General features: G+C 38.9%; 1 protein-coding gene across 10 annotated transcripts in view; it reads right to left on the bottom strand.

Annotated features, from left to right (window-relative positions):
- Positions 1–26,756, bottom strand: part of LOC117236049 (disks large 1 tumor suppressor protein-like) — a 440,507-nt gene that overhangs the window by 164,104 nt on the left and 249,647 nt on the right. For 6 of the 10 annotated variants that reach the window (XM_033498652.1, XM_033498654.1, XM_033498657.1 and 3 more), the window contains one exon: positions 3,137–3,273. In XM_033498652.1, coding sequence (XP_033354543.1) covers positions 3,137–3,273 — 137 coding nt within the window. Of the gene's footprint in view, positions 1–3,136; positions 3,274–23,934; positions 25,555–26,756 lie in introns of those variants that run through there. The other 4 variants (XM_033498647.1, XM_033498649.1, XM_033498648.1 and 1 more) reach the window with 3 other exon arrangements.

Raw genomic sequence — 26,756 nt, 5'->3', positions numbered from 1 at the left:
TTCGATAAACAGCACTTTTTCCATCGGTCTTTTATGAAACGGTGAAAACCGAAAGTGTTTATCCATGGCTCGTTTTGCCAGCGTTATTCACGCGGCCGAACGTTTTAACGGTGATTAATTAAGCATGCATTTACTAACTGGTCCCTCGCCGATTACAGAAAGAATCGCGCTAATATTATGAAACGCTTTTTAATGGAGCTAGTGGGAGTAGCCGGCACACCGACCGACGCGAATAATGTTTGGTTATTACACATGGGGTGGTAATTATGTGAAAAGTGTTTCAACGTGGCAGAAATCCAGTAATAGAGAACTAATTTCCAGCTTAACCTGCCTTGGCTCAGCCAACTGTCAATTACGACGTGTTGTAATAAACCTTTGGTCACAGTTGCAATCGGCTTTTCGGTCACCTGCAATTTCTTTCGCACGTTTCTCCTATAATCGTCCTTTTACTTCGACTTTCCGCGAAATATCGTACGATCGTCGTGAAAAGTAAAGAAATCGTTCTTTCGCTTTAGCCTACCCGTAACACCTCGAATTTATTGTTGCGAAAAAGAGTTACGCTTAATGCAGACAACGTTTAAATACTTTGCTATTACTGTTTGTATGTTGCATGGAAAAAACTACGAGTAAAATTGTTTTCAATATTCGACGCGAATATCATCGATGTCGAATAACAAATAAATACGGTGATATCCACTCGATGGCAAATTACTTATGGATACTTGCACGTGTTCGCTTTAAATAGGATGTCAAAGAGACCGATGTCTGGTTGAAATTCCGTTGAACCTCGAGCACGTAGAATGCACTGGAACCACGGACAATTCAATCAAACCTTGTGTATACATGACAGTATCTACTTGAGCATACCATCCTATATTACAACGTTCGATAACCACGGTACATGGCGCACTTGAGTATTCACGATTTCATAAACATCGACATAAAAACTTCACGTAACAGCTTTCTCGGAAAACAAGTATTATGCTAATTTTGTTCAACGTCACTAATTTACATTTTCTGTGTTCTTTATTTTGTCGAGCTTTATTGGTCAACAATGAAAGAATACGTTTATAAAATTCTTTGTTTCGAGCTCAATTTACAACGTTCTTTTTGGTAAAAATATCACGAGACATTAATATCCACGCGCTGCCACGTTTGCGCCATTACGGGGTCAGCTTGTATGTACACGCGTGGGGTAATCAAGCGCAAATGCATGGAACAACCTGGTGGTTCTAGTTGAGAAAGAGGATGGTAGGGTGTACGAACGCGAATTGTGCGCAGACGATACGCGCGCTCGCTCGGCAAACGCTCGGAGAAAAATTTTTTATAATGGATGTTATGTTCCATCCGCCTGTGTAAACGGCGAAAACCATTCTATCCCCCGGAGAGCGCTTAACATGTCTCGTACGCACAGGTGAGAACCATCAAGTCTCGCACGTTCGTTTATTCGTCGCTTGTGTACGCGTCTCCTCGGGATAAGAATTTCAACAACGACGGCCCTTATATTTATACGCAACGAAATTCCCCAGCCTGTGGAATAAGCACGCCGAATAAATTTTCCAACCCCTTTGCGACCGTCTCTATGCAATACAGCCTGTCTCGGAATCAAATTAATATAAGAGAACAAGGGAACGCCGTCCGCGGGAAATAGATCCGGGAGATAAGTTGTGGAAACGTAACATCGCCAACGCTAATTTATATGATCGCGTTTAATGACCCTTTCATCGACGCTCTCACATCTCTACTGTGTCTCGAGCAAACTTATTGATGCAGTTAGGAACAAGGGAAATAAAAGTTTATCCTTTTATCTCACAATTTTCCACTGTTATGTTTTCTTATAGAAAGGAGAAATGATAAAATTTATTTTATTTTTAATTTAGGATATATAAGAAATCTACCTTCACAGATCTTTCAATTGAATCTAATTTTCACATGTATTCCAACGGAACATTAAATGGAAATTATCTGAAAGAAAATAGTGGCGATAATGGCAAAGAAATTAATTTCCTTCGGAAGGAAAGCGTGAAAGAATCAATTCCGACTAATTAAATCTCAACGATCCATAAATTCCGGGACGTCATTAGCATTGGGAGACGATCGAAATCGAGTGGATCCGGAGACGACGAAGGGGATGAGCGAGACGTGGCTGGCATTGCAATGCGGAGAACGCGAGCGAGTCGTACGATTTGCAGTCGTTGCACGGTGCATCGTTGCGTCGAGCCGCATCACGTCGTCGATCGGCCACGACGACACGCCGCACGATGGAGAACCGTGGGACGGAAGCAATTAGCAATTAAAATCGGGGGTTCGGCGATTGATCGGTCTAGCATGATACCATGCTGTCCCACGGGCCAATCGACTCTTGGATTATAATTACGGGCGCTAATTGCGTGGCACCTGTCCCCGTTCATTCCTTCCTCTCCTCTTCTACCGATGAGCAGCCGTGTGATTAGTACTCGACAGGGCGGCTTAAAATGTTCCAAGAATTTCATTTCCGTCATCGGCATTTTCGTTCCGCCGTTCGGTGATTAACTGATCTATAACGAAACTTAAGAATATCGAAGACAAGCAGAGAAAGAAAGGTAAAGAAAGCCAGCGATACAATAATGTTCCAAGTAGCAACATGGTAGTTCTAATGAAACCGTGTAACCAACTGTAAAAGATCGAACGCGCATACGATTGAACGTGGAACGCGTACTTTCTGTAGGCTGCTTTAATTAAACGATTCGAGCAAAGCGATTTCTTTAATATGTTCGAGGATGTCGTTTGAACCAAGAGATTCGATGGTCGGGATGAAAGCGAATTCTGCTCTCTTGATTCGTCTGGTGCGTTTCGATGCTCCAGGTGTACGATGGACATGCGGCAAATGAAAAGAGCCCTGGCATCATGGAATTCTAATAAACGTTCGACCGCGATAGCCAACTCGGAAAACGAAATTCCAGGGGGAACGGCTGAATTCGTGCCGCGACCATGAACGCGTAACGAATACATGCGTCCCTATCTATCCCTGTTTGTTCTCCCTTTTGCTCTCTTTCTCACCCTATCTCGGAGCCAATATTCTCGCGCGGAAATGATAAAGCTCGCACCGCCATGAAATATCGGTACACGAAAATATATATTTTGTAACCAAACTCACGTCGTTTTGAGCGAAGGTCGGCGTAATTGGCCCATCACTGGCTTCCCATTTGTCGGCGATGCGGATCGTCTCCGCCGTTTTCTGCTGCACCGATTTTGACTCGTCGAGCAGCGTCAGCTCGTAAAACTCCTGGATATCTGCAACAGTCCGCAAAGCGTCATGTCAAATTAATGCGTCCTCTTTATTGACGTTTACGATAGCGTCCTTTGATTTCAAGCCCTAAATACATTTATACAATATACATGTATCGCCTCTTATAGTGAAATTTGACATTCGATGGTTTAATGTATTACGTATGTTCCATGCATACATACACTATAAATACAGTGTATTGATTTAACATTCAATATAGTAAGATAGATGTATTCTAGTATATTCGACACAAACGTAGATCTGTAATAACGCTTGGTGATATTCTCAAGAAAACGTTAAAGAAAGAAAATAAATATAAAGTATTCAAGTAAATTATTCACTAAATAATTAGGATGTAAACATTCATAATATTCTCATATTAGTTTTCCTTCGTCCATATTCAACCCACGTTCGTTAAGCTAATATTTTATCCGACAACGCAGTCGCATAATTTTCAACAGAGTTCCAAGAGCTCTTCATGACCCTAATCAATTTTCCTTGAGGTTGCACGTTGTTCGAGGACGACACCGAAAATATAATACCGACGACGACGAGTCTACGCGGATCTTTTGTAGCCGGAGTGCGATCGTGTTTCCTTAGTACAACATTTAGCCACTATGGTCTCTTGGGTAGACTGTCGATAGACAAGACATAAATCAAATGACGATAATTTCATTAATTAATTTATCCAAGGGAATATATTATGAATAGGAGGATAAAAGGAAGTCAGTTGATTAGCCAGACGTAGAATATTACAACGAATAATGGAAATATTATAAAAAGAATTTTGAAGAGACAAGAGAGATAACAAAATTTTAATTTTATTAATTTTGAAACAACTGTTTAAACAAATCATTTGATACTGTAGAGGGAAGCAACGATCAATATTGAATGTCTCGTAGCAACAAGAAACAAGTAAGAAACTGTGATTTAGTTTCATTAACTCTCACCGTCCGTATCGTTGGGTTAAAATTATTCTACGGATAGTATGTTTATTTAGGTTGTTCAGCTGTATATTGTCAGTAGTTAAACTTAATTATGGTTAGTTTGATATTATATCTGATAACATTGGTATATAACGTAATGACATAACTCTGAAATTAACTCCTGAAATTACTCACGAGAGACCAACTAACAAGTGACACTCCTGAGGCCGATACTTCAAGCTAAGTACTTGCCAAGTGTCGATTTATTAATCCTTTGAGCACGCTTCGAATTCATTTTAAGGACCTTGAATAACATTTAACTTCAGGAAATTCAACTGTAACTTCGTAATTTTGTACAGAAACATTTGTCACGTCTTATGTAACCTTTAAAATAATCTCTTATGAATTAGTCGCCTCAGGAAATTATTTGGACGTCAAAGAAAAATTAATAGGAATAATACCTTGAAAAATAGTAGCAGAAAATAGTTGGAAGATATTTTCCTCAACATTTTCTTAGGCAAAAAAGTTTAAACTGAACTTGCGACCACACGTTGCTACGTGTTAAACATCAAAGGTACCGTTTGTTGTTCGCCGCGAAAAATTCTATGACTTTAATTAACGTCTCGACTTTTTGTCGTTGCGAACAGCAGCCGTCTTTAAAATGTTACCCAGATCCTCTAATTTTTCGTTTTAATTCACATTTAATGGCATTTTCTCCGCGCTCTCCAAATCCCACCGACGAAAGAGCGTGTCGTTGCTACTATTTATGCAACCAACAGGAATCTTTCTCCTCATCCTCTCGGGGAAAACAGCTTGTAGCTGGCTACGGAGTTGAGTACTCGAGAAACTATATTTCGAAGTTGTTCTCGAGAGCTTTTTTTCAAAAGGATAAAACGTAAAATGTCATTGGACGTGATCTCAGGCGAATAGCAGCTCGTTCTCCCGCCGTATGCTTTCGTATTTTCTCTATAATTATTGTGAAAATCTTTGTAGTTCGAATCTAAAAAATTTACAGTGTGATTAGTATTTGGAATATTTTCCTTCGTTTCTCGCGAAAAACTTTTTTATCGTTCAAGATAATCAGTATTTACTTGCTCACATTTCTGTCATTGTTTCAGCTAAATAGTAGCACACGAAACAGAAGCTTGAACATGTTCCGTGTAAGCCATTTAATACAAAGAAAACAGTATTCCCGGGTACTATACGAACGTCATATTCTATTTTTTTATTCGAATCCATTCATCCAGTTTCAAAAGTTCGTCGAATGCAAGGGCGAAACATATTATATTTTCCGCTCAGGTATACAAATACATGTGTATGTATGTGACGTATATGTATATGTGTATATTGCTCGATTTCTCAAAAGTCGATATAAACTACGATTTCATTTCATGTCGACTGCGTTAGTGTTATTGCGTTATACATTTTCCAATAGCTTCCTGATTCTATCAGCATACAAACATGCATCAATCCGATCTGCTCGTATCGCTTTTTTTCTTCCTTCTTTTCCTGTTCATGGCACTGGTTCGAAGAAGGATCGTGGGATGTCTAAGTACTGCCAGGACATTTTCCATGCGAAACGCAAGAAATATGGAAAACTTATTTCAATCTCTCGTGCTCGTTTCCTTTTCAAACGGGCTCCGCAGTCAGGTATTTGGGACGGTATGTAAAACGCACATAGAATTCTCGTCGAAACTAATACCGTGCCTGGGAACAACCGCCATGTCAAGATTTATGCGCGACTTCATTCCTTTACCGGTACGATTTCAGGAAAAGAAACATTTACGGAAATTGAAATGCATTATGTAACTGTAACACAACAATAAGTCGATTAGGCAACAAAAGTTTGTCCACGAATGGATACTTTATGTGTGACAAAAGTATGACACTCGATATACATGTGTTTACGGTAACCTCAATCTTTTGGAATTGCATAGAAGATATCTCGAAACCATACGGGTTTCTCTCAATACGAATAAATCGTAACAGTTTTACTTGTGAATCCTATACGTATTTCAAAGTGGAAAGATACCTATTTAACATACGTTTCATGAAAATTTCATAACATGATTTCATCGTGATTGCAATGATTTCTATATTCGCGTGTTTACATTGATTTCGATGTCGAAACAAACAATGCGGCGAATGAAAACCAATGCGAACAATGTTACGAAGTACATATTTAGGGCATCGAATATTTAAATGTTTATACTGACATAATTAGATATTTCAACGGCACGTAACATAATCGTGATGAACAGCCAATATTAATGTTGAATATTCATTCGATCAATTGATGGAAGTATGTCCGGTGTACGCGCTCGTTGCGTGAATATTTTCTTGTCAATCGATGTTTCTCGAATTAAAAGTTCAATTAGAGGATCCATCGTCCAGGGAAATCTGTATTAAATCTGTATTTGGACATGTTCTCCATAAATCAACAGGTAAACAAAATCTTTTTACGGTATCGGGATATCACCGATGTTGAAATTACTGAATCATAACATTGAACGAAAGAGAAAGAGGTGAAAAACAAGAGTGTGCAACGACGATGAAAGGAATGTAACGAAGGACAAGAAACAAGAAAATAATATAATAAAAGCAAGAAGAACACATGAGATTCGACAATTTTCTCAATGCGAGCAAACTTTTTCTGGCAAATCTTTTCTCCAGTGGTTTGTTCCATGCGCATCCCAATTTCGGTGCAGCAGTTATCAACCGCAAAGTAGTCGCAATGAAAAAAGTTACAGGTACAGTAACTTTTCCGTTATTTCTCTATGCGCCGCCACTTTCCTTGTTATTTTGCCTTGCATTTCTCCTAATCTCCAACATTTGCACACCAAACTACGCTCGGATGGATTCACCCTCATATGCGATGTATTTATCATCCCAACGTGTATTCAACAGCGAATTTCACATGGTCCAGTTCGCAACAGTCCAGTCGTAATTCACGAAAAAATCGCAATCTAATATAAAAAATGTGTTCCGACACAAGTTCTTTTTCGAACGCAATCGTAGTTATTTTGTTCGAACTACTCCTTCATTTGAAACATGGTCTCGTAAAAGTTTCAACAATGAGATTTTATGCGACAATTACACGCATAACCGCTTCTTTGTGCAGGATTCTTTATCAGTGAACGGAATACCTTTTGCATTTTCAACCAACCATTCTTCATTTTTCCAGCAGCAAGAAAAACAGAATAACGTTAGAACACTCGTTGGAACAGTTTGTTTGTTACTTTTTCGTAATTCATTTCATTTTTTCAAAGAGAGAAAAACAGAGCATGAAAAATAAGCTTCTACCGACATTTTTGAACTTTGAATATTCCAAGTTGCTAAGGTTTTTATCAATTCTCTTAATATACAGCGGTTCTCGAAAGTATTTGAACATTTATAGAAATATTTTATGAATTTTTCAGATTTTACTAAATATAATCGCGACTGTTCTTGTCTCGTTATTATGTTAATAAAATTTAGAGAAGTCCTATATAACAAAATATATCTGCAAAAAATATATATATATGCCGGAGATGAAAGGAAAGCCGAAGCCTTTCCTTGGAAATTTTGGGAACATCCTCTAGTACTTTAGCCTAGATTTTATTATAGCTGTGATTGTTTAAAATTTGTGATAGCGAGATTGGGTTCGAGGTGACAATTGGTCGACGAACGTACCCACGGTCACGAGATAAACGTTTTGCCTAACGGAGGTCTGGAGTGGTTATATGGGTTTTCCGAGAAGTTTGATTGTGGCGGCATGCGGCCTCTAGAGCGGGCCTAGCCACGTGTGAGGTTATCTCGGAGGTGCCGAGACAATGGGACATACATTGTATCAATAACCAAACTCCAGGCAGAAACTGCCTAGCAACGGCGTTTGGAACTTCTCGATGCTTTTAACGAGTGAGTATCGAATTGCAGACGAGGCTGGCATTCGTGCGATTGCCTTGGAGAGTGACACATCGAGCATTTTCGTCAATCGTATTTTGCGCCTAAGATTATTTTTTACGCTTAGTAAAGAGTTATCTCGTTGGCCGTGGATTCGTTTGAACCCAACAAAAACATTGTTAATAGTGTACATTAAATTCATTATTCGTAAATCATATTATTCATTACCTTCATTGTTCATCAAATTTATTATTCATTAGACTTAATTATTTGTTAAGCTTAGTGATAGTCTTGTATATACGTGTACATATAATCTCGGCTTTGTGAAACGATGGCTAGTCCATACGAAGAGTTGTCACGCGCCCAAAATTTCGATCTTAACCCGACATATATATATATAATATTATGACAATCTTCGCTATTTAGTAAGAGACATAAACGTTTCGAAAATTAACATCAAAATTATCCCAAGTACCAAGTCCCAAGAAGTATTTTTAATGGCTCGACCATTAAATATGTTGCAATAAAAGGAAAAATGAAAAAGATGAAGGTGAGAGTCGACGGAAGACGGGACCAATAACTCCGTTTAACCGTTTAGTTACAAAATAATTTTTAATTTGTTGTGGGCTAGCGGCGTCGCACATGAAAAAGCTATAACCACGTCGCCCATAGCGTTGCCTCGCGTTATCTCGATTTCCTTCGTTCCAGCTTTTTTTAACCGGCATCGTTTTACGCTCGCCGCTTCGCGGACAATGCCTCGACGGTGTGTGGAGATCAAGGGAGGCTGGGTGGCCGCGACTTCTACGTAAAGCGCGCACACAGAGCAGGCGTATCTCCTATGAACAGCCCCACGGCTGGTGTTAACGAGCTCCAGTTTATCGTCGTCGACGTCGTTGGCGTCTTCACGGCGCGCACACCAAGAACCACGGCCCTGAAGCTTCCGCCACACCGCACCGTGAAAATTACGTGGCATCGTCTAAAGTTCTGCCCTTGGTGGGCTAATGCGCCGATTACCAACCGCACCCGGGGGCTATGAATCATGCAATAAACGTAAACTGACCCATGTATCGTGGATCACGACGTACACACTCTCGACTATAAGTTCATGGCCATCCACCGCGCTTCTTATATAGATCGTAACACCTAGTGCTCAATAAGAATCCTTATGCGTTTCCAGCTAATCCTATAAAAAAGTAAGCACAAAGACGTTAACAGCTTCGAAATTGTATGGAAATCTCGAATAAATGTCTATAATACATTTTAGTGAAAGTTTAATTAACAGGGAAATTAAATAAAAAATAGTTCTATAGTCTTGTCGATTGTTTGAGTAGAAACATACATTGCAAGTATTTCGACAGTGTAACTTAAGAGCCTTTTAACACATTAAACGTGCTATATGTGCTTGTTCGAGGTTTTCATTCAATTGGTTCGATGCATTATTCATTTTAATTTGAGATTTCAGGGTTTTTGATTGATCGATGAGTACCTCTGATGAAAACAATGGTATAAGTAAATGTATGAAGAGTATAAAAGCATGGTAGATAAGATAGGTTTTAGAAAAAATCATATGAAGGATGTATCATAAAGTAAGAATATATTATTGTGACAGTATTATTGTGATTTTTTTAACCTTTTCAGAAACTTTATGCTATAAAGCTAAACAAATTTTCTGTAAAACTCGACGTTCCTCTCTTGACGTTTCACTTATTACTGAATTCATACCAACACTTTACGATACTACTGCAGGTATCGAATTTCAATAAACCAGACTGAGTCCGGTTTGACAAAGAACATCAAAGTCATGTTATAAGCTTTTGTTCCTCGGTAAAAGAACCAACTAAAAACAACAAGTTCGTATCTCGCTTGAAAGCGCGCCTTATTCTTTCGCTCGACGATCGGTCGTGCCATTTCGTAGAAATAATGTTTTAAACAAGCTTGTTGTATTAAATACGAGCAAATTTGTCTGTGACTATGTTCGAACGATTCACGAGGAAACTTATTAATCCCCGCAAATGAGAAAACTTTGTTTAGGAGCGATTCTTTAAATTAATTGCCAGCCAGTCGGCGCAAAGGTTGCAATGGCTGTCGATTATTTCGTGAGGTACGGCAAAATTACGTGTCGTCGTTTCGAGCTATCTGATTCGATCAGAGCTCGATTCATAGTCGAATCGCAACGAGAGCTCCTCGTTCGTTAACCATCCTCACGTAATATCCTCCATGTTATTCCAATGACATAATTATCCCGTTCAACCGCCAAGTGCCAGGGGGCGATTTTAGTTTGCCGAATCGGATGTAGACTCACATCTTATTCTTGGGATGAACTTCATCGTAAGTTTCGCAGCTTGTGGAGGAGCTGTGAGTTGCCAACTCGTCGGGAGTTGAAAATTGCACGTGACAGCAACGTCTGGCAAGGAATACTGGCACAAAGGTCAGTTTGTCTATCCCGATAAGTAACGTTCAAAGAGAAAATATAAACTGATAATGTGACGAACTGTAATTAAAATCCGGCATCTATTGCGTTTTTAAAGTTTAGATTATTCCATAATAAAGTTTCACAATAAAGTTTGAATTGTTTTATAATAAATAAAATAGAAAGAAGTAGATTTGCGGACAAGTAGTGCAGAAATATGGCATAAAAAACCTAGACAGATATTAGGTCACTGTTGCTTGGTTCTGATAGGAGTACGAATAAAGATAGATCTCATTCTCAATGGCTTTCCTCTCTTCCAACATTCTTTTTATTTCCTTCCTTTCCTGCCTTTTCTTCTTTTTCTCCCTCCCTTTTTTGGAATACGAAGAATGAAAAGGCTTTGTTCTGTGTAACTTTTGAATAGAGATCGATTTCTATTGTAAATTCTATTTAAGAATATAGATTTCAGTGCGGAGGGAATTCGAATTGAAGCTCCAAGAGATCCGGGGACTTATCGACTTATCGCTTTGACAAGCAAATTCTACCGGTTTTCTGGACACATTTGATGTTGATTACTTAGACGTTTCTCCAAACGCAAGAACAGACAATTTGAAACGTATTGACGAAGAGGAAGGGGCAGATGTGTGCAGAGGTTCGTGGAACTTTCTAGTTTGGAGGAGCAAGAATTGCAAGTGGTTTGAGGAATAGAAAGGATATGTAGGAACACAGAGGACGGAGAGCTGCAAAATTATTCTCACTCGCGGCCCTTTAGAATTTCCCAGTAGTTTCCATCAAACGATCCGCAATTATCAACCGAAAGGGCTTTAGAACCACGACAAGAACCGCTTTCGATCCCACGGAGGATTTAATTCGCTTGCGTTCCTGAGAAACTGCCACCGAAGCAGAAAGATTCGCTCCCCATCGATTGTATTATGGGAATGTGACACTATATTCCAAATATTTACTTCAAAATTATATAATCTTTCTTGAAGCTTCTCAAGTTTCTGACAAACTCATTCTACTTATTACGAGTTCCAGAATGAGACGCGTTAACAACAACACACCGTCTGTCAATAAAAAACAAACAAATTAGTTTGAAATCATTATATGGATTTTTTTGAACTCTATAGGGTCCATACATATTCGTAGAATTTTTCATTGCATAGGATTTGGATTCCACAGCATCCACAAGAATGCATAGAATTCCATACTTCATAGGATGTGGATTTCGTAGAATGCAAAAAGTTAGAACTCTGTTCTCCTAGCCAAACTTTATCAAGGTAACGCAAATTACTTTCGAATTGCAAATTGATGAAAACGCAAATTGATTTCTAGTCAACGAATAACAAAACTAACAGGAATCAATCTACAATCGATAAAGTGATTTCGAAATTTTAGTTAATAGTGCAGGTACAAATAAAGAACCAATTTTTAACGACATTACGTTACTATCGCGTGACGTTCTCTATAAGCAATTCACCTTAAGCTTTCCAAACATTTTTAAAATATCATCGTTATGCTTTAATACGGTATTAGAGCAACAAGACAGCTTCAATACAAAAAAGAAAAAGAAAAAAAGACGGTGCATCGAAATAGATATTCAAGACATATACATATTCAAGAACACGGTATTAAAGTATAAAGGCGTAGCAGGTCCAATTTGGTGTCGTTTTATAACACTCTCGATCAGAGTAAGTGGCAGATCGCTTCCACACGCGGCGCAAGTCGAACCATAGCTGGCGTTACCCAGAATGATCTTGTACGAATTCGCTGTCGTACACAGCAACGTCTAACGAGCTAGTTCGTTGATTAGATTTGTAATTAGTTACAAATAGCTTACTCGTCGCTGGCGGCGTAGAACTGAGGGAAAGTCAAGAAAACGAGAATATTCGTGAGCCTTATGAAGACGAAGGAAACACGATAGTCTCTAAGAGAGGCACCGGAACTAAAGAGCCGAAGGTAATACGTAGAACCAACGCCAGGTGAGCTCTACTAGTACAAAGGATAGATCCGGGAACAAATTGTACAGATGTTTGTGTATGCACGCTGATGCACATTGTTAATTCGGTTAATAGTATAGGGGTAATACTGCTGTCATGCGTTGCGCGTCAGTTGATGCATTTCCTCGCTGATTCATAGAATGATATGATTTCGACGATGTGATAAGATGTGTTTGGAATATGAAATTCAGAAATGATATCTTGCTGAGCGCGTTACGACGAGAAAATGATATGCTGGGTCCTTTATTACTTACTCCTACATTATTATGAAGTATATTGTACGATTGCAATAAATACATAATAATGAGACGCAGTAAATTTTGAGGTGTTGCGGACGATATAGTGATGTTGTGCTGAAACCACAATACCATTCTTCTTTGTTGATTATGCCTCCTATTCTCATATAATAGATAATGTATCAGTTTGAATATATTTATATATTTTTTAGAAATATTAATTCAATAATATTAACTTAATATTTCCTTTTAAGAAATAAAAATTTGTTTTCAAAGCCGAATGGCGGCACAGTGGCGGTATTTGAAACTTGTCTTCAAGTTCAAATCGTAAATAATATTTATTTCTTCGACTATTTAGTAGTGGCACTAGAAAAATGTGCCGATCACAAAGAGTTAATACAGTAACAGATCAACTAGAAATAGATATTAGGAGTGAAAAGATGTTTATGAAAAAGTTATCGTTTGCGATTTAGAATCACAAAGGAATTCACGTAGCATAAATACATATTGCGATCTATATTACGTACCGTACGTATTTACGACCCGTACGTTATCCTGGATGGAGTGTACTTCTCCGTCGCGTAAAAGATAATCAATTCACAAAGAGTATCGGTAAATTTCCGCATGAAATTCGATGTTTTGAACAAACAACCTTCAGAGCCTCGAAAGCTTCGACAATGGGATTCCCTTCGGTGCTGGTTTACCGAAGGGAAACGCAACTAATTTCCTGGTAAGCGAAGTGAAACTGATCGAAAACGACGTTCAACGAACGGGTAAATAACGGAATTGAACGAAGGTGATCGAATTTGTTCCTCTTTCCGCGGCAGAGAAAAGAAGAGAAATTGGAAAGCGTTCAACGACTCGATTCTTCGATGCTCGCGATCGACATTTTATGGTTAAAAAAATGTCACCTGCGTTTTTCGTGGTGCAATTTGATTCCTCGTCCCATCATGCTCAACGATACGAGATATCGTGAAATAAAAGTGAAATACGTAGAGTACTCCTACATAGACGGACGCTAAAAATACAACCTTAAAAAAATGTCCATAAAAAAGTGCTTGAAAGCTTTCTCTGAAAATATAATTATTCTTTCAAACATACTTGTTCAGATACCTTTTTGAAAAAACATTTCATTTCATTTTATTAATAAAATGAATCCTAAGCATTTATTTTATATCATCGGATCCATTATATTGCATTATAATTCCATTTTAATAAAGATAAATCATATCTATAGAGCTTAATTTGAATTTCAACTTTCATTCCAACATTTCACGAGGGTTAGTAAATACAAATTACGTGTAATATTGCTATACTACTTTATCGGAGTAGTAAATTACAGCACTGAATAATTGACATTCGCTTAAGTAGCTATTAAAACCTCTGAGAAAAGTGTTTCAACTTCATCAAATAATTACTTAAACAAGTAATCAAAGAACGATAAAAAAAAGATTAACGCGTTTAGAAAATCTGGAAGCTTAGCTTTGACGCGCTTCTTTCTTTGCGATATAGAGCGTGTGAATAATAGATAATTATCAAGCAGAGCGATTAGTCGTTATAACGAAAAATTAACGAAAATTGGCAGAAAGCTCGCGAGGAAGCCTGTTTGTCGATCGAAGGGACATGCTGCGATTGTCGTAACATCGATTCTGCTCACGTTTATCGGATTATGTGGTCCGCATGGCAGACAGGACGAAAAAGCAGCTACACACATTGTACATGAATTCACTTCACCGATTCTGCGAACACGTTTTACAACACCGGTTATTTAATTACTAAAACGCAGTCGCTTCGTTAGCGTGGTAACTCTCTCCGGACGTGCAAAAATCTACAATAAAGGCAGCTTCGTTTATTGTCATTCTATTAACCGTTTCACGAAAACTGTCTCGCGATCTAGGGAATATAATAGCCGGTCATTTATACGTTCCCGTCGACAACGTCGTTCCGGTATGTCACTTTAATCTCAAAAGCGATCCTATAATATTTCCACCTTGTGCACTGCGTTAATTCTATGCTTTCGCTATTCATCCACTCATCATGAAACCATGTTTTCCTGGTTTATTTCGTGTGTCAACGAAATACGAACGAAGGACGAATATACATCTATCTACGAATGGGATAATTTCGTGACGAGATAATCGCCGCTATAGCGGAAGAATCATGTTGCATTTACAACCGCTAAACAAAATTGAGCTCTTAAATTGAAGATAGTAAATAGACTGGGGATGTTTGTGCATTTATGGGGAATCTAAAGATGCTAGAATAATAATTAGAATAAATATTTAGCGAAACAAATTTTTAGATTCCTTTCCTTCAGTTGTATTCGTAAAAATATGAATTTATATAAGTATCCGTAGTACGACTATGTATTAACGCTTCATCTACAAAATTAGCTCGTTTATATTGCGCAGTTAAGATGTCGATATAACCAGTAGAATGTAACATAATGAAATTATCTTGTCAAAGCGATAGCGATAGGTAACGTATTCAATTTTTATTTTTATTTGCTATGAATAATATTATTTATGGAAAGATTCTGTGTACAAAATTTATTATTATAATGTTTCTTATTTTCGAGACTAACGAAACGAACCGGACCAGGTAAGAAAAAGTCGAGGTTCGTTATGAAAATCTCTCGCACCAAACTGTGAATTGTTCTTAAAAGATAATAAAATTAATAAAAAGTATTAATAAAAAAGATACGGGCGGGAAATGAATTTAAACGATGTTTGCGCTGGCGAGATATTTCGAAGGAAAGGGAAATACGAAATGCCTTTAATTCTCAGCGTAGGAATAATTTCGCTTGGCTGGTGGACGTTAATATTTGTCTCTCGTCGCTTCGCTACCTCTTCACCGAAGGGAGGGACTACAGTCTCCTCGTTGACATTTTTCTCCAGGGATAGAGAAGGAAAATGGTGCATACAATTCGTCCACGGCTGTATGAAGAGCGATAACACGTTACTAATTCATTTTTAATCCTTGGCACTTTGTGCGGACCGTTTACTCCGCGCCATAGTGTTACGAACAAAGACCAGCTACGTTTTATACCTTACGCAATTCTACCAAGCTCCCTCCTTATTTTAGGTCTTTCTTTCTTGAGATAATATTTCATTATAATTACGTTCAACTGTATTCAAAATTTATCTTGAAAATAATTCAAAATTATTTTGATAAAACTTTAATTAATTCTAATTTGCGAATATCCAGAAAGGAACTAATTCATTCTACTACTATCGTAGACTCAAAAATTCCACGAATGTTATCACCTTTTGGGACTGAGCAGCTTTGCTGAACCCACGAAATGTGTCAATTATTAAACTCTTCCTATTGTTAGAGCTGTAAGAATGATTCTTTCAGGCATAATTACAAATTACTTGATGTAGATTATCCTAAATAAATATATTGTAATTATCGCTTGTAATAAACCTTCTTGTTACCTAACGATGGACAGATATATGCATCTAAAGCTCGTAAAAATTGAGAAAACTGTATGCTTTAGCATGCTTGCCAATCATACTTGCCAAACTATTTTTGTTTACAGCAAACGAATAAAGGAAATATTAACAATCATAGTTCGTAATCCGCGATTTGTAGCTGGCTGAATAACGATATCATCCTCGCTGCAGTTATAGTAGAATGTTAATCATAACTCTGAAACATCAAACCTTGTTGAAAAATGTATCACGTCGCGTCCTGGCGATATCCGGTTTCACAAATAAAAATTACATTACGTGGAACTTTTTGTCCCGTTGTAACACGATCAGAGTTAATTTCACGTAAAGTGCACGATTGCTATACTGGTATGAATTAATGCTATTAGCAAAGCAATACAAGTTAGCTGGAAACAAACGATATTCTATTTAATCGAACACGGAAGAAAAACTTCCTATTCTGTGCGATTTCCACTTACGTAAATTACTCTCGCGAGAATGACATTCGAAATGATTACTATCAGAAAATCACAACCCAAATCTCCTTCTCACAACAGAATCCGCGACGTCGACGACAAACAGAGGAGCGTACGTATTAGCTCTCAAAGATAGTGGCACTCACTTGGAGAATGCACAGACGGTAATTCATTCAAAGGAGCAGAATATCAGCGGGCATTAGCTGTTCGATCGTGAATATGCACCATCTACGTGCTGGCAATTTAGCCAGACTGCTGATAGGTAGACCTGTAGAAGATGAGGTCGCGGTAGTCATCCTCTATCTACTTTCTGAGCGGCAAGTCGGTTCGTGCGACTTGTCGGAAACCATTGTAAAGGGAATCTGATCGCGTTGGATACGCTTGTTCTCGCAGAAAATCGTTTCGTGGTACGCGACACGATTGTCCTTGTGCATTGTGCAAATGGGTTCGTGCACGCTGGCAAATAAAACTATCCATCGATTCGTCCTTCTAATCGATGGATCTTTTACTCAGGCGGAAATTTCGTTTGAAATCGTAGGGACAAAGGCCGTGGGAAATCCTGTTTTTGCATCGATACTCCCTTGTTATATTGAGGAGAGAATAATAATTTAAATTCAATGTTTTTAGAAAAATTGTAAATATTTATTAACGATTGCTTTTTAACGCTAGAATTATATAATTCCGTTTCAAATGATATACAAATAAAGAAACACACGTGAGCGCTTCACAGGATAAAATAATTAACTCTACTTACCACATTTTTTTACTGAAGTTTTTGAAATTTTAATGCCAAAGCACTTAATTGATACTTATTTTATACAATTTCATCAACTCTCTTTGCTTTTCGTTTTGGTAAATAATCAGCGCATATTATTATATATTTACTTATTTACTTATTTTACTTAATTTTATTTATTTTACTTAACTTTATTTACTTAATTTTCAATGAGAATTGACTGTAAAATTTATCCAAATAAAAAAAAATATTATTATATATTATCATATATTTCGCACGTGTTTAACGTTCACTTCGTTAGAAGTAACATTATATCTTTCATAAACGTAAAGACAAAGGGTTTGGAACCTTCCCTTTTTTAGTTCTGGTGTTAAATTTCGAACACGTGATTATACGGCAAATAAGTTATTTTTTCCAGTTTCGTGCAATTTTTAACGATCCTTTATCGCGTTAAGGGCTGTCCTCAAATGCGAAATATCCGGTGAAAGGTGTTGCACAGTGCGTACCCGAACCACCGATCCCGCATCTTGACATCAATTACCGGTGCACAGTGCGTACCTACGTTTGTTAATGTGCTTTACGTGTACGTTACACTTGTAGCCGACTATTAATTATAACTGTCATTGTCAAAATCCAATTCGCATATTGTAGCGGCGGTATGATACACGGAACAGACCCTAGTTGGTCGGAATTGCAGTTTCTATGCGACACTAACGAGCCGCATTAGGCCGTGCTCTGAAAGTGATCGATCGCGAAGTGATGCACCGAAATGAGAAGAGAGTGGCGCGCGCGTTGCATTGCAAATCGCAATCAGCAGCATCGGTACCGTTAAAGTGAAAAGAGAAATAGGGAAGAAGAAGAGAGAGACACGCACACAGAGGGATAGATAGAGAGGCACGAATGCATCTACCTTTTGGCCCGGGTAGAATGGGAAGAAACGAAGTCGAGTAATTCCACTAATGTTCCTGTTAGGATCGCATCTACGGCTGGCCACGACCCAGATGCGTTTCTGGCATTCTCTTAAACGCAATAATGCATTTCCTGACCGAACTGATGCGGCCGGATCCTTGCATCTCTCATAATGCTGCCATTGTCGAACGAAGAAAGGAAATGCAGCCTGTCGAAATAGACGTGAATTAACGATTCTGTCCCGTTCCTCTCTCCCATGTCCGCCGTAAATTTTCCATCTCCTGGTGCGTAGATCATTACCGAGTCGAAGCTACCGTTCCGCCGTTGAAAGTGATTTCGTCGCCCTCGGGTTTGAGACTGAGAATACATCGTAAAATTAAAATATGTGTAATCGCGTTACGACTTACGGCTGTTTGATGTGTGCCCGCATGCTCGCTATATTGTTCAATAACAGATCAGAAATTGGACTTCTTATAACGCAAATTTTGAAGGTTTTAAAAGTAAAAGAAATCTCAATGAGATTTCGTTTGCCTATTAATAATTGGGCCGAGATTAATTTTAATTGTTTGCATGGAACGTAATACATTATTTCGATCGCTCAGCGACATTCGCTTCTTCATGCTGTCCGTCGATGTTTATCGGGCAAATAAATAAGGATCGTCGGGAAAGTTGACGAAAGAAGTTCCGAAGGTTCCTTCAAACGAATGTCAAAGCGATGGAAACAAACTGTTCTTGTTGTTCCTATGTTACTATGCGAAACTGTAATCCTTTCAAAAGGTTGTTTCCGTTGCTTTCCTTCGGCGGTGAACAAAGAACATACTCGTGAACGATTATGTATGGTCCCGTGCCGCTTGGAAAACATGCGAGTAGAAGCTGAAGGATCACTTCTGTAAATTGCGACTCTTGAAACAACAAGCAATCGAGGAAAACAACCATTATCGTTGAAATATTCTATTCGAGTTGAAGCAATTGGCTCGGAACAAAGAATATTAAAAATTCATTATAGTCCGTTCGGTACTTTTCGAGTCATTATTTTAAATTACTATTCCATCGGTAATTCCAGAATCTGATAATATAAACTATTACAAATTTTCATCATTCTATCTCCACTCTTTGATACTAAGAATCTCTATTTAGGTTCATAATTAGTGTTCATATAAGTATAGGTATGCAGCAGGTACTGCTCTATGCAAGTATATTATAGTTATAAAGTACTGTTGGCATGTGGATTACGATTAATTTGATGTGCCAGCAAAACGTACATAAGTACAGGCAATTAGTGGGATTTCGCTGTAGAACTTTAACGCGGCGTTTTGTTCCTTTCCTCTCCAAGCGGTTTCTCAACCTCTAAATTTCCCGCAGTTTCCGGCTTAATTTATATCGCTCGTTAACCGTATACCGGTATGTGGAGAAAAATGCACGGCGAATACGTGACTGTAAAACAAAACGAACAAGAACAGGCGTATAACACGACAAAGAAAACAGATTTGTTTGGAAGGGAAGATAGGAGGAAGCAAAAGGAGAAATAAACGCGAGGAAGCTAAGGCAGCCGGAAGAAAATTTCATAATAAAGCGACTTTACCTCGAGTACGTTGCTGTTTCAGATTAAAATTTCTTGTTGCGTGTACCGGTTCTTCTCTTTCGAGTTTAATGAGATCCGGGATAACATTATTCTGTCAGTACGCCAGCTGTTGCTTGCAAATTAAGCTTCGAGCAATTTCATATTTCCGAAGGAGAACCTTTGTCTTCATTTTATTTTATTTCTTCTTCGAATTTTGTTTTTAATTATCGTTATTATCCAAGAGTATTGGTAGACTATTCGGTCTCGTCTTTAAGTAAGGCAATTAACAGAAGCTTTAATTTGTTCGCAGTAAACGAATAATAACAATAATTATGCAGTATAAATGACGACTTGCTTCCGAAAAGATAAATCTAAACTATAGAAACGGTAAGGATTTTTCAAATTATAACAGCCGTTAGAATTAAAAGAAAGATTGGATAAGATAATCTCACAAAACATGATGTTTTCTCAATGTATTGCTAGTGTTTAAGCAGTCGCAACAATTCCCTAATTCGTTTCGCCTGCACATTTCCACTTTTCCAAGGAAATCCGTTATATAATATAGAGACGAACGTGTGCGCCCGGTTTGGCGCTGATAAAGATAAAAAGATGATTAAAAAAGAAGATGCATTTTATGAGGGTCGGCTCAAATCGTTGCAAATATATCTTACGCGGAAAGATGAGAGATATTCGCGTTAATGTGCGCATGGAAAGCTTCTTCTTTCTCTCTTCCTCTGTCTGTTATTTTCGTTTTTTTAACTTCTCTCCGGTGCACGAAGTGGTTTTCTTTCGTAGCCGGTGTAAATTAACATCGGACCTGCTTTTGGCGTCCACTACTTCTCGTTTCCTTTTTTTCATCCCCTGCCATTTCTTCCGTAGGCGAATCGGGATAACGAGATTTCCACCTGTTTCATTCGCTAAGCCCGTTTTCATTCGCTAAGTACTCCACGCCAGCTCGTTATCGAATGATACCGAATAATAAATAATTAAAAACAGATGGTATGCCGAGCTACGCGTTCGTTATCGCTTGAAATTGCGGACTTTTCAAAAGACCGGGCCGTAATTCGCGCGTAACAATCGAATCGTGCCTGCGCCGCGACTCGATAATTGATTTTCGAATATTCCAGACTTGTGCGAATAAACGACTCGTTAGTTAATCAATTTTCGGTATTAATACGCGAGTCTCGGTTATAATTCCACCTAATCTAATTTTACGTGATAGCGTCGAAACGTACGATCGCTTTATTTTGCCAAATTAGCCATATTTTAATGTCACGTTGATTAACACCAATCGAAATTTCGAGTAACTCGTCATAACTCTTCCATATGCTGAAATTGAGGATTTAATAATATCTAGTTTTCCACGATTTTAACGCACTCCACTGTAATTCTCCGGTAATGCAGAAGCTTTTTTGTTATGTTTATCAAAACTTTTCGATTGAAGTTTCCTAGGGTACCGTTGATTAAACACCTTAGCTTCTTGTTCTAATTTTACTGCCGAAAGTTTACAGCGTTTCTTCATTGGCTTTCCACACTGATGCACGGTTTCAATGATGAATTTTGTTGAAAAGAACTCGCAAAGTAATCTAGACGTCGGCAATCGATATTTCGGATTAAATTTTATGAATCCGCAAAACGACAAATTAAATATATATTCTTATTTGACGACAAGATTAACGAGACCTTCGACTTTTTCTCGATATCCAGTCGGCAAGGATAAGAGCAATTCCTTTTTTCCCAGCGCACCACAAATATCCTAACTCACGGAACTTCCAGACTCGATCCTCCGCCCTTCCTCTTTCCCTTTTCCTTTTATTCGTCTCTTGTCCATAGTCTCGCGAGGAAAGTCGGCTCTCACAGGCAGATAATAAACTGGAAACAATACGACAAGCGACGTTCCTGCGCGACACGAACATGCTTTCAGCTTTAAAGCGCGATACCACCGAGTCGCCACTCGCCCTGCCGCGAAGAATACTATTTTATAACTGGGTCGAGCAAGTAGATGGACCATGAATACATGCTGGATACCGGATAAAAGGGTGCGTCGGAAAAAAGGGACGATTCGAGTAGAACGGCTTCCCAGTTTCTTTGTACTTCCTTTAAAGTCGTTGAAAAGGAAATTACAGTTTGACTGATGATCAACATCTCCTACTCTCCAGTGGAGATTCGTTATAAACCGAAAGTTCCAATGTTCGATCGGATTAAAAAGTTTACTATGTATATTATTGCGTTTAAAGTTGTTCTCTGAAGCAGACAGAAAGTTATGTTCGAAATGTCGTATAATTTTCGTATTCGAATGAGACAATTATCTCCCTACCAGGCCAATTATTTCCAGGTGTACAGCGAATTAACTTCCCCTAATTGATATTCGACGAACATTTGCCGCAAATTACGTATATTTCTGTCATGAACGAGGACGCGGCTGCCTCTGCCGAACTTTGCTTGGTTGATCTTTAATGCGAATTCGTCTCGGTGATACAATGCTATTCATACGTTAGCGTCGGAAACGGAGGTAAGAGAATGGTTACCTATGTAACAGATGCTCCCCTGTTGCCAGAGAAACAATGAGGATGCCTGACAAAGACGGCAACAAACTCGACAACTCGTAGCGTTACGATATAGCGGTGTCCAACAGATGAGGAACACTGATAAAATACGATTCGTTGGGGAACGCTTTGACGTGTAACGCTTTTATAGCGCGTCAATAATGCCTGAAAACCAACCTGACTTGTTCATCTTTGTTCGATAGAAACAATGCGAATTCCTAACGTCATCAGGAATGAATTTATTAAAGTCTGAAAAGATCACTTTTGTTTTAAAATGTCATTTATAAATATAAATTGAAGTGATTTTTAGATTTTTTGAATTTCTGATTCAATGAATTAAATATAATGAAATAATAATAATATCTTAACTATCGAACAATCACTTCGACGTTCTCTTCGAATGGAACAAATTTAGAAGAAGAAACTCAAGTTCAAGTAACCATTTCTTTCAATGTAGTAGAGTAACGCGATAGAATGGGCAATGGGCATAATACGTATATATGTGAAGGAAAGAAGGGCAAGGGGAGAAAGAAGTTCACGCGAATTTTTGCGTGACGTTATTAATAATTGAGTTTGAAACTTCTATTTTCAGCGAAATTGAACCGACGCGACGCAGCGTTTCCGCGGAGGAAAGCCACTCTACGAGTGACTTTTTTTATAGGCAAATAAAAGTTCTGTCTTTCTTTGTTCCTCCACGCCATCCATGTAAACGACCTACTTTGATTTTGGTTACCCGTAGCACACACGGGACGTAAATGCGCCTCGTAAATTCGAAAACTTCTTCCGAGTATCCGGCCTGCTAACGTTCTTCGATTCTTTAACAATATGACCCTGGCATATTGCAAAAGTAGCGGCGAACTTCTTAAAGTGTTCCCCGGGAAATCATAATCGTTCTTCCGAACTACGGCATGAGATTAGAATGAAGCATTACGGGCGACGGACAGATTATCAGCGTTATTTTTCACAGAGGTCGGAAACTGCAAAAGATCGTGGCAAATATTTAACGTACAAAAACCTTAATAACATTAAAATAAGTGCAAGTTATGCTGGTTCATTATTTCATTCTATATCCGTTTAATCTCAATTTCAAAGGCAGCAAAGAAACAGCGTCCATAGAAAAACAGCATGCCTGATAAAAATTAAATAAAGCTTGCGAGATAGATACTTTTTCCGGACTGTTCGATCAAAACAAATTTTTATATAATTTCATAACCTCAGAGAAGTATTCGAATACTTGTGAACGCTTTTTATAAATATAATGTGTGTTATAAATATTTTGAAATTTTATTGGCGATGTAATGGGACCCGACTATCAGGATTATATAATACACATAACATATATACCTAAAGGTTTACGATGATAAGTATTCAAATACTTTCGTGAACTACTGTAGGTATGTACGTACAACATGCACGATATTTAAAACTCTCCCAAAAGCATTCATAAATATTAAAAAAGAGAGAAGAAGAAGAAAAGAATTTGCAAGAAATTCATTCGAAACTACGTAGAGGCTATCGTTGGAAGCAGACATCGAGAGACGAACGAATACTACCTTCTTTCGCTTGCACGAATCCGTGCACCTCGCAGTAACTTCCGGCGGAACCGACGGCGCCAGGCGTGTCCAAAGTGAACAGTGTATTTGCCGACGAGCTGACCGCATCGTCGGGGGTCTGCAGTAGACTGGTAGTCTGCGACAGTGTGCGTTGCTGGTGATGGGAATGATGATGGAGATGATGGTGTTGCTGTTGCTGTTGCAGCTGTTGCTGTTGTTGTTGTTGTTGTTGCTGGGCCGCCAGGATTTCTTCGTGCCGACATTTCGAGCAACGACGCATCTCCGAGCGGACACGCAACAGCCAGACCATGCCGAACAGTGCCATAGCAATCTCAAGTCGCGGTGACCTCGATGGGTGCTTCATGCTCGCTGAGTCAAGGTCATCGAGGCTCCAGTAGCCAACGCGATGCATAGCACTGAAATCTTTGCTAACGACGTCTCCTTTTCTTTCCTAACCGCGACTACACAGCCTGATCGCTGGAATGATTGTTGCTTCTCTAGATACGTAACGTGGTTTTTACCCTGTTTAGACTTTTAATTGTCTTTTTTTTCTTTTTTCTCTTTTTTTCTAGGTAAATTCGGATTTTTGTTTGGAAGTTCGTTTTAAAGACACGCAAGGTTTTTTTTAAAGCAATAGTTGTTCAGAGAATTTAATTAAGTTTGGAAAATTTTAGCTAGGCAGTTTGATTTTCTTTTTAGCTATTTTGTTCCCTCGATTATACTTTGTGGATTTATGTTTAATAAAGATTTTGTTTGTATATGTTCTCGAATTTGAAATATTTTTTACATCATTGACATTACGCTTTTCACGTCATTTCTTGTGAATTTGGATAACAATATTACAAGAATTTATGTTTCTTACTTCGTTCCTTTTCGAAAGGAACCTTCCCGCTGGTTCCTTCTTGAGGCATGAATTCCTCCACCTGTACAACCAATCGTTCGATTCCAATTTTTAGTTCGTCACAGTCGCGCTCGCATCGAGATTTGTCTCATCGTTAATGGAACCTATCCGCCGTAAATTCTTCGTCGATCTACCTCCATTCTTCTTTGGATTACCAAAGTATCGAAGTAATCCTACTTCACCTCCATTTCAACAAGCTAGCTGATGTGCTCCATCGATTCGATTCCTAACCGGTCGCTTCAGCAAGTGCGAATACGCTCATTCCACGAATTCGTTCAAATCGGAGATCCCGTGTGCCGAATCCTTCGGCTGCTTTCCACATCTTTCACTGACAGCGCGAACGCGCGACATTCGTCAGGATTAGGATTTTGGCGGCAAGTTCGGAACGTGCGAACTGCGGATTACGAACTACCAAGGAACGCGCCGTTGTTACAGTTGCGCTTTACGCCGATAGGACGAACAAAAAAAGTCCATAGAATTTTTTAGACACTCGTTTCCATACACTGATTCAACATTCTCGAGGCTACATGACAAAATGGAAGGCACGATTGTTGGGAACGTGACGATCGACGACTTCAGGAATATCCAGATTTCTTCAGAATGTTTCTTCTCGTATGTTTTAATTTCGCACGATCACACCGCGTTCGTTAACATTCCAACGACGTAGCAAAGAAATTGTTAGGCCAGTCGAGGGCGACGTATCCGCGTGATACGTCGTGAATAACATTAATGGTCAATGAAACCTCTATCGCAGTCAGTGAAACTGCACGGGCAACTTTGTCGTTCCCTGGTAAATGATTACGGCTAATGAAGCCAGCTTATGGACACACTGCCAGTTACTGTTGGTCCCGATGAACGACGCACTTAGAAAAGTAGAAAAGATTCGTTCGTGATCCGTGCTGGCTATGGAACACTCTCGTGAAAGTTTTTAGCAAACAAGCCGAGAGAGGTATCGTCGTTGCTCCGTTCACCAACTTTCCCATTTGCCCTATCGCTGCGGAGCAAGTTGCAACGAGCTGGGCTGGCCAACACCGTTCGTGTCTCCCAGCCGTTTCAACTTCTGCGTCTGTTTTCTCGCCGCGATTCTCTGTGACCCATCGAGCTGCGCGAGGCTGACGTCTTTCCGAATGCGGCCCCCTGGAACGAGGACCCGCTCCCATTGAGGCGGCACTTCCGGCCAGCGTGTTCGTTTCACTTGCTACGCACGGCTGAATCGGCTCCTTTCGGGGACACAGAGTTGGATCTTGATCCTCGATGATAACGCGGTTTCACTGAACGCTGCAAACCGTTTCCAAGAAGCTTTAGCTCCACGTCGAAGTTACTGGACGGGAAGGTTCGATAAGTGTCCGGGATTTCTTTTATCCGAACAACCAGACCTTGTCGATCCCACGTTTTTTCTTCTTTCTTACATTGAATTCTATTACGGGGCTTCAGAACCGTCCCTTTCTTACGCTGGCCTGCAAAAGTTATACGAACGATGCCACCAAGCCTGGACGAGATTCTACTGGCAAAAGGAAACACACTCGAACAGGATCGGCGTCTTTCCTTTCTCCCTTTTTTTGTAGTTATCTTTGCCTTCTTTATTTTTTTTCTTTCTTTTTATTTTTTGTCGAGCTTCTGATGCTGCGACGAGGAGGATCCTTCAAACGACGCGGTTGCCGTGTCTAATAGCCCCGCGTTTGATACAGCGAAATGAGATCCCCGAGTTCACGGAAATGTAAGTTCGATTTGTTTCGTTAAAAGGAGAATATTCCGGTATCTCTGGTTCTATTCCAGCCGCGATACACCGATTGATTTTATTGCTCGTGTTTCATTGCTTCTATCGGAAAGTATACACTGGACCGGAAAATTATTTAGACAGTTATCATAGAAAACATTTATGTCTATATTTTATGTATTATATAAAACATTTTGAAAATTC

This window comes from Bombus vosnesenskii, unplaced genomic scaffold, assembly GCF_011952255.1.
Source record: "Bombus vosnesenskii isolate JDL3184/JDL3185 unplaced genomic scaffold, Bvos_JDL3184-5_v1.1 scf7180000013339, whole genome shotgun sequence".
NCBI lineage: Eukaryota > Metazoa > Arthropoda > Insecta > Hymenoptera > Apidae > Bombus > Bombus vosnesenskii.
Note: the sequence above shows the minus strand (reverse complement) of the source record. Positions and strands in the feature narration are given on the sequence as shown.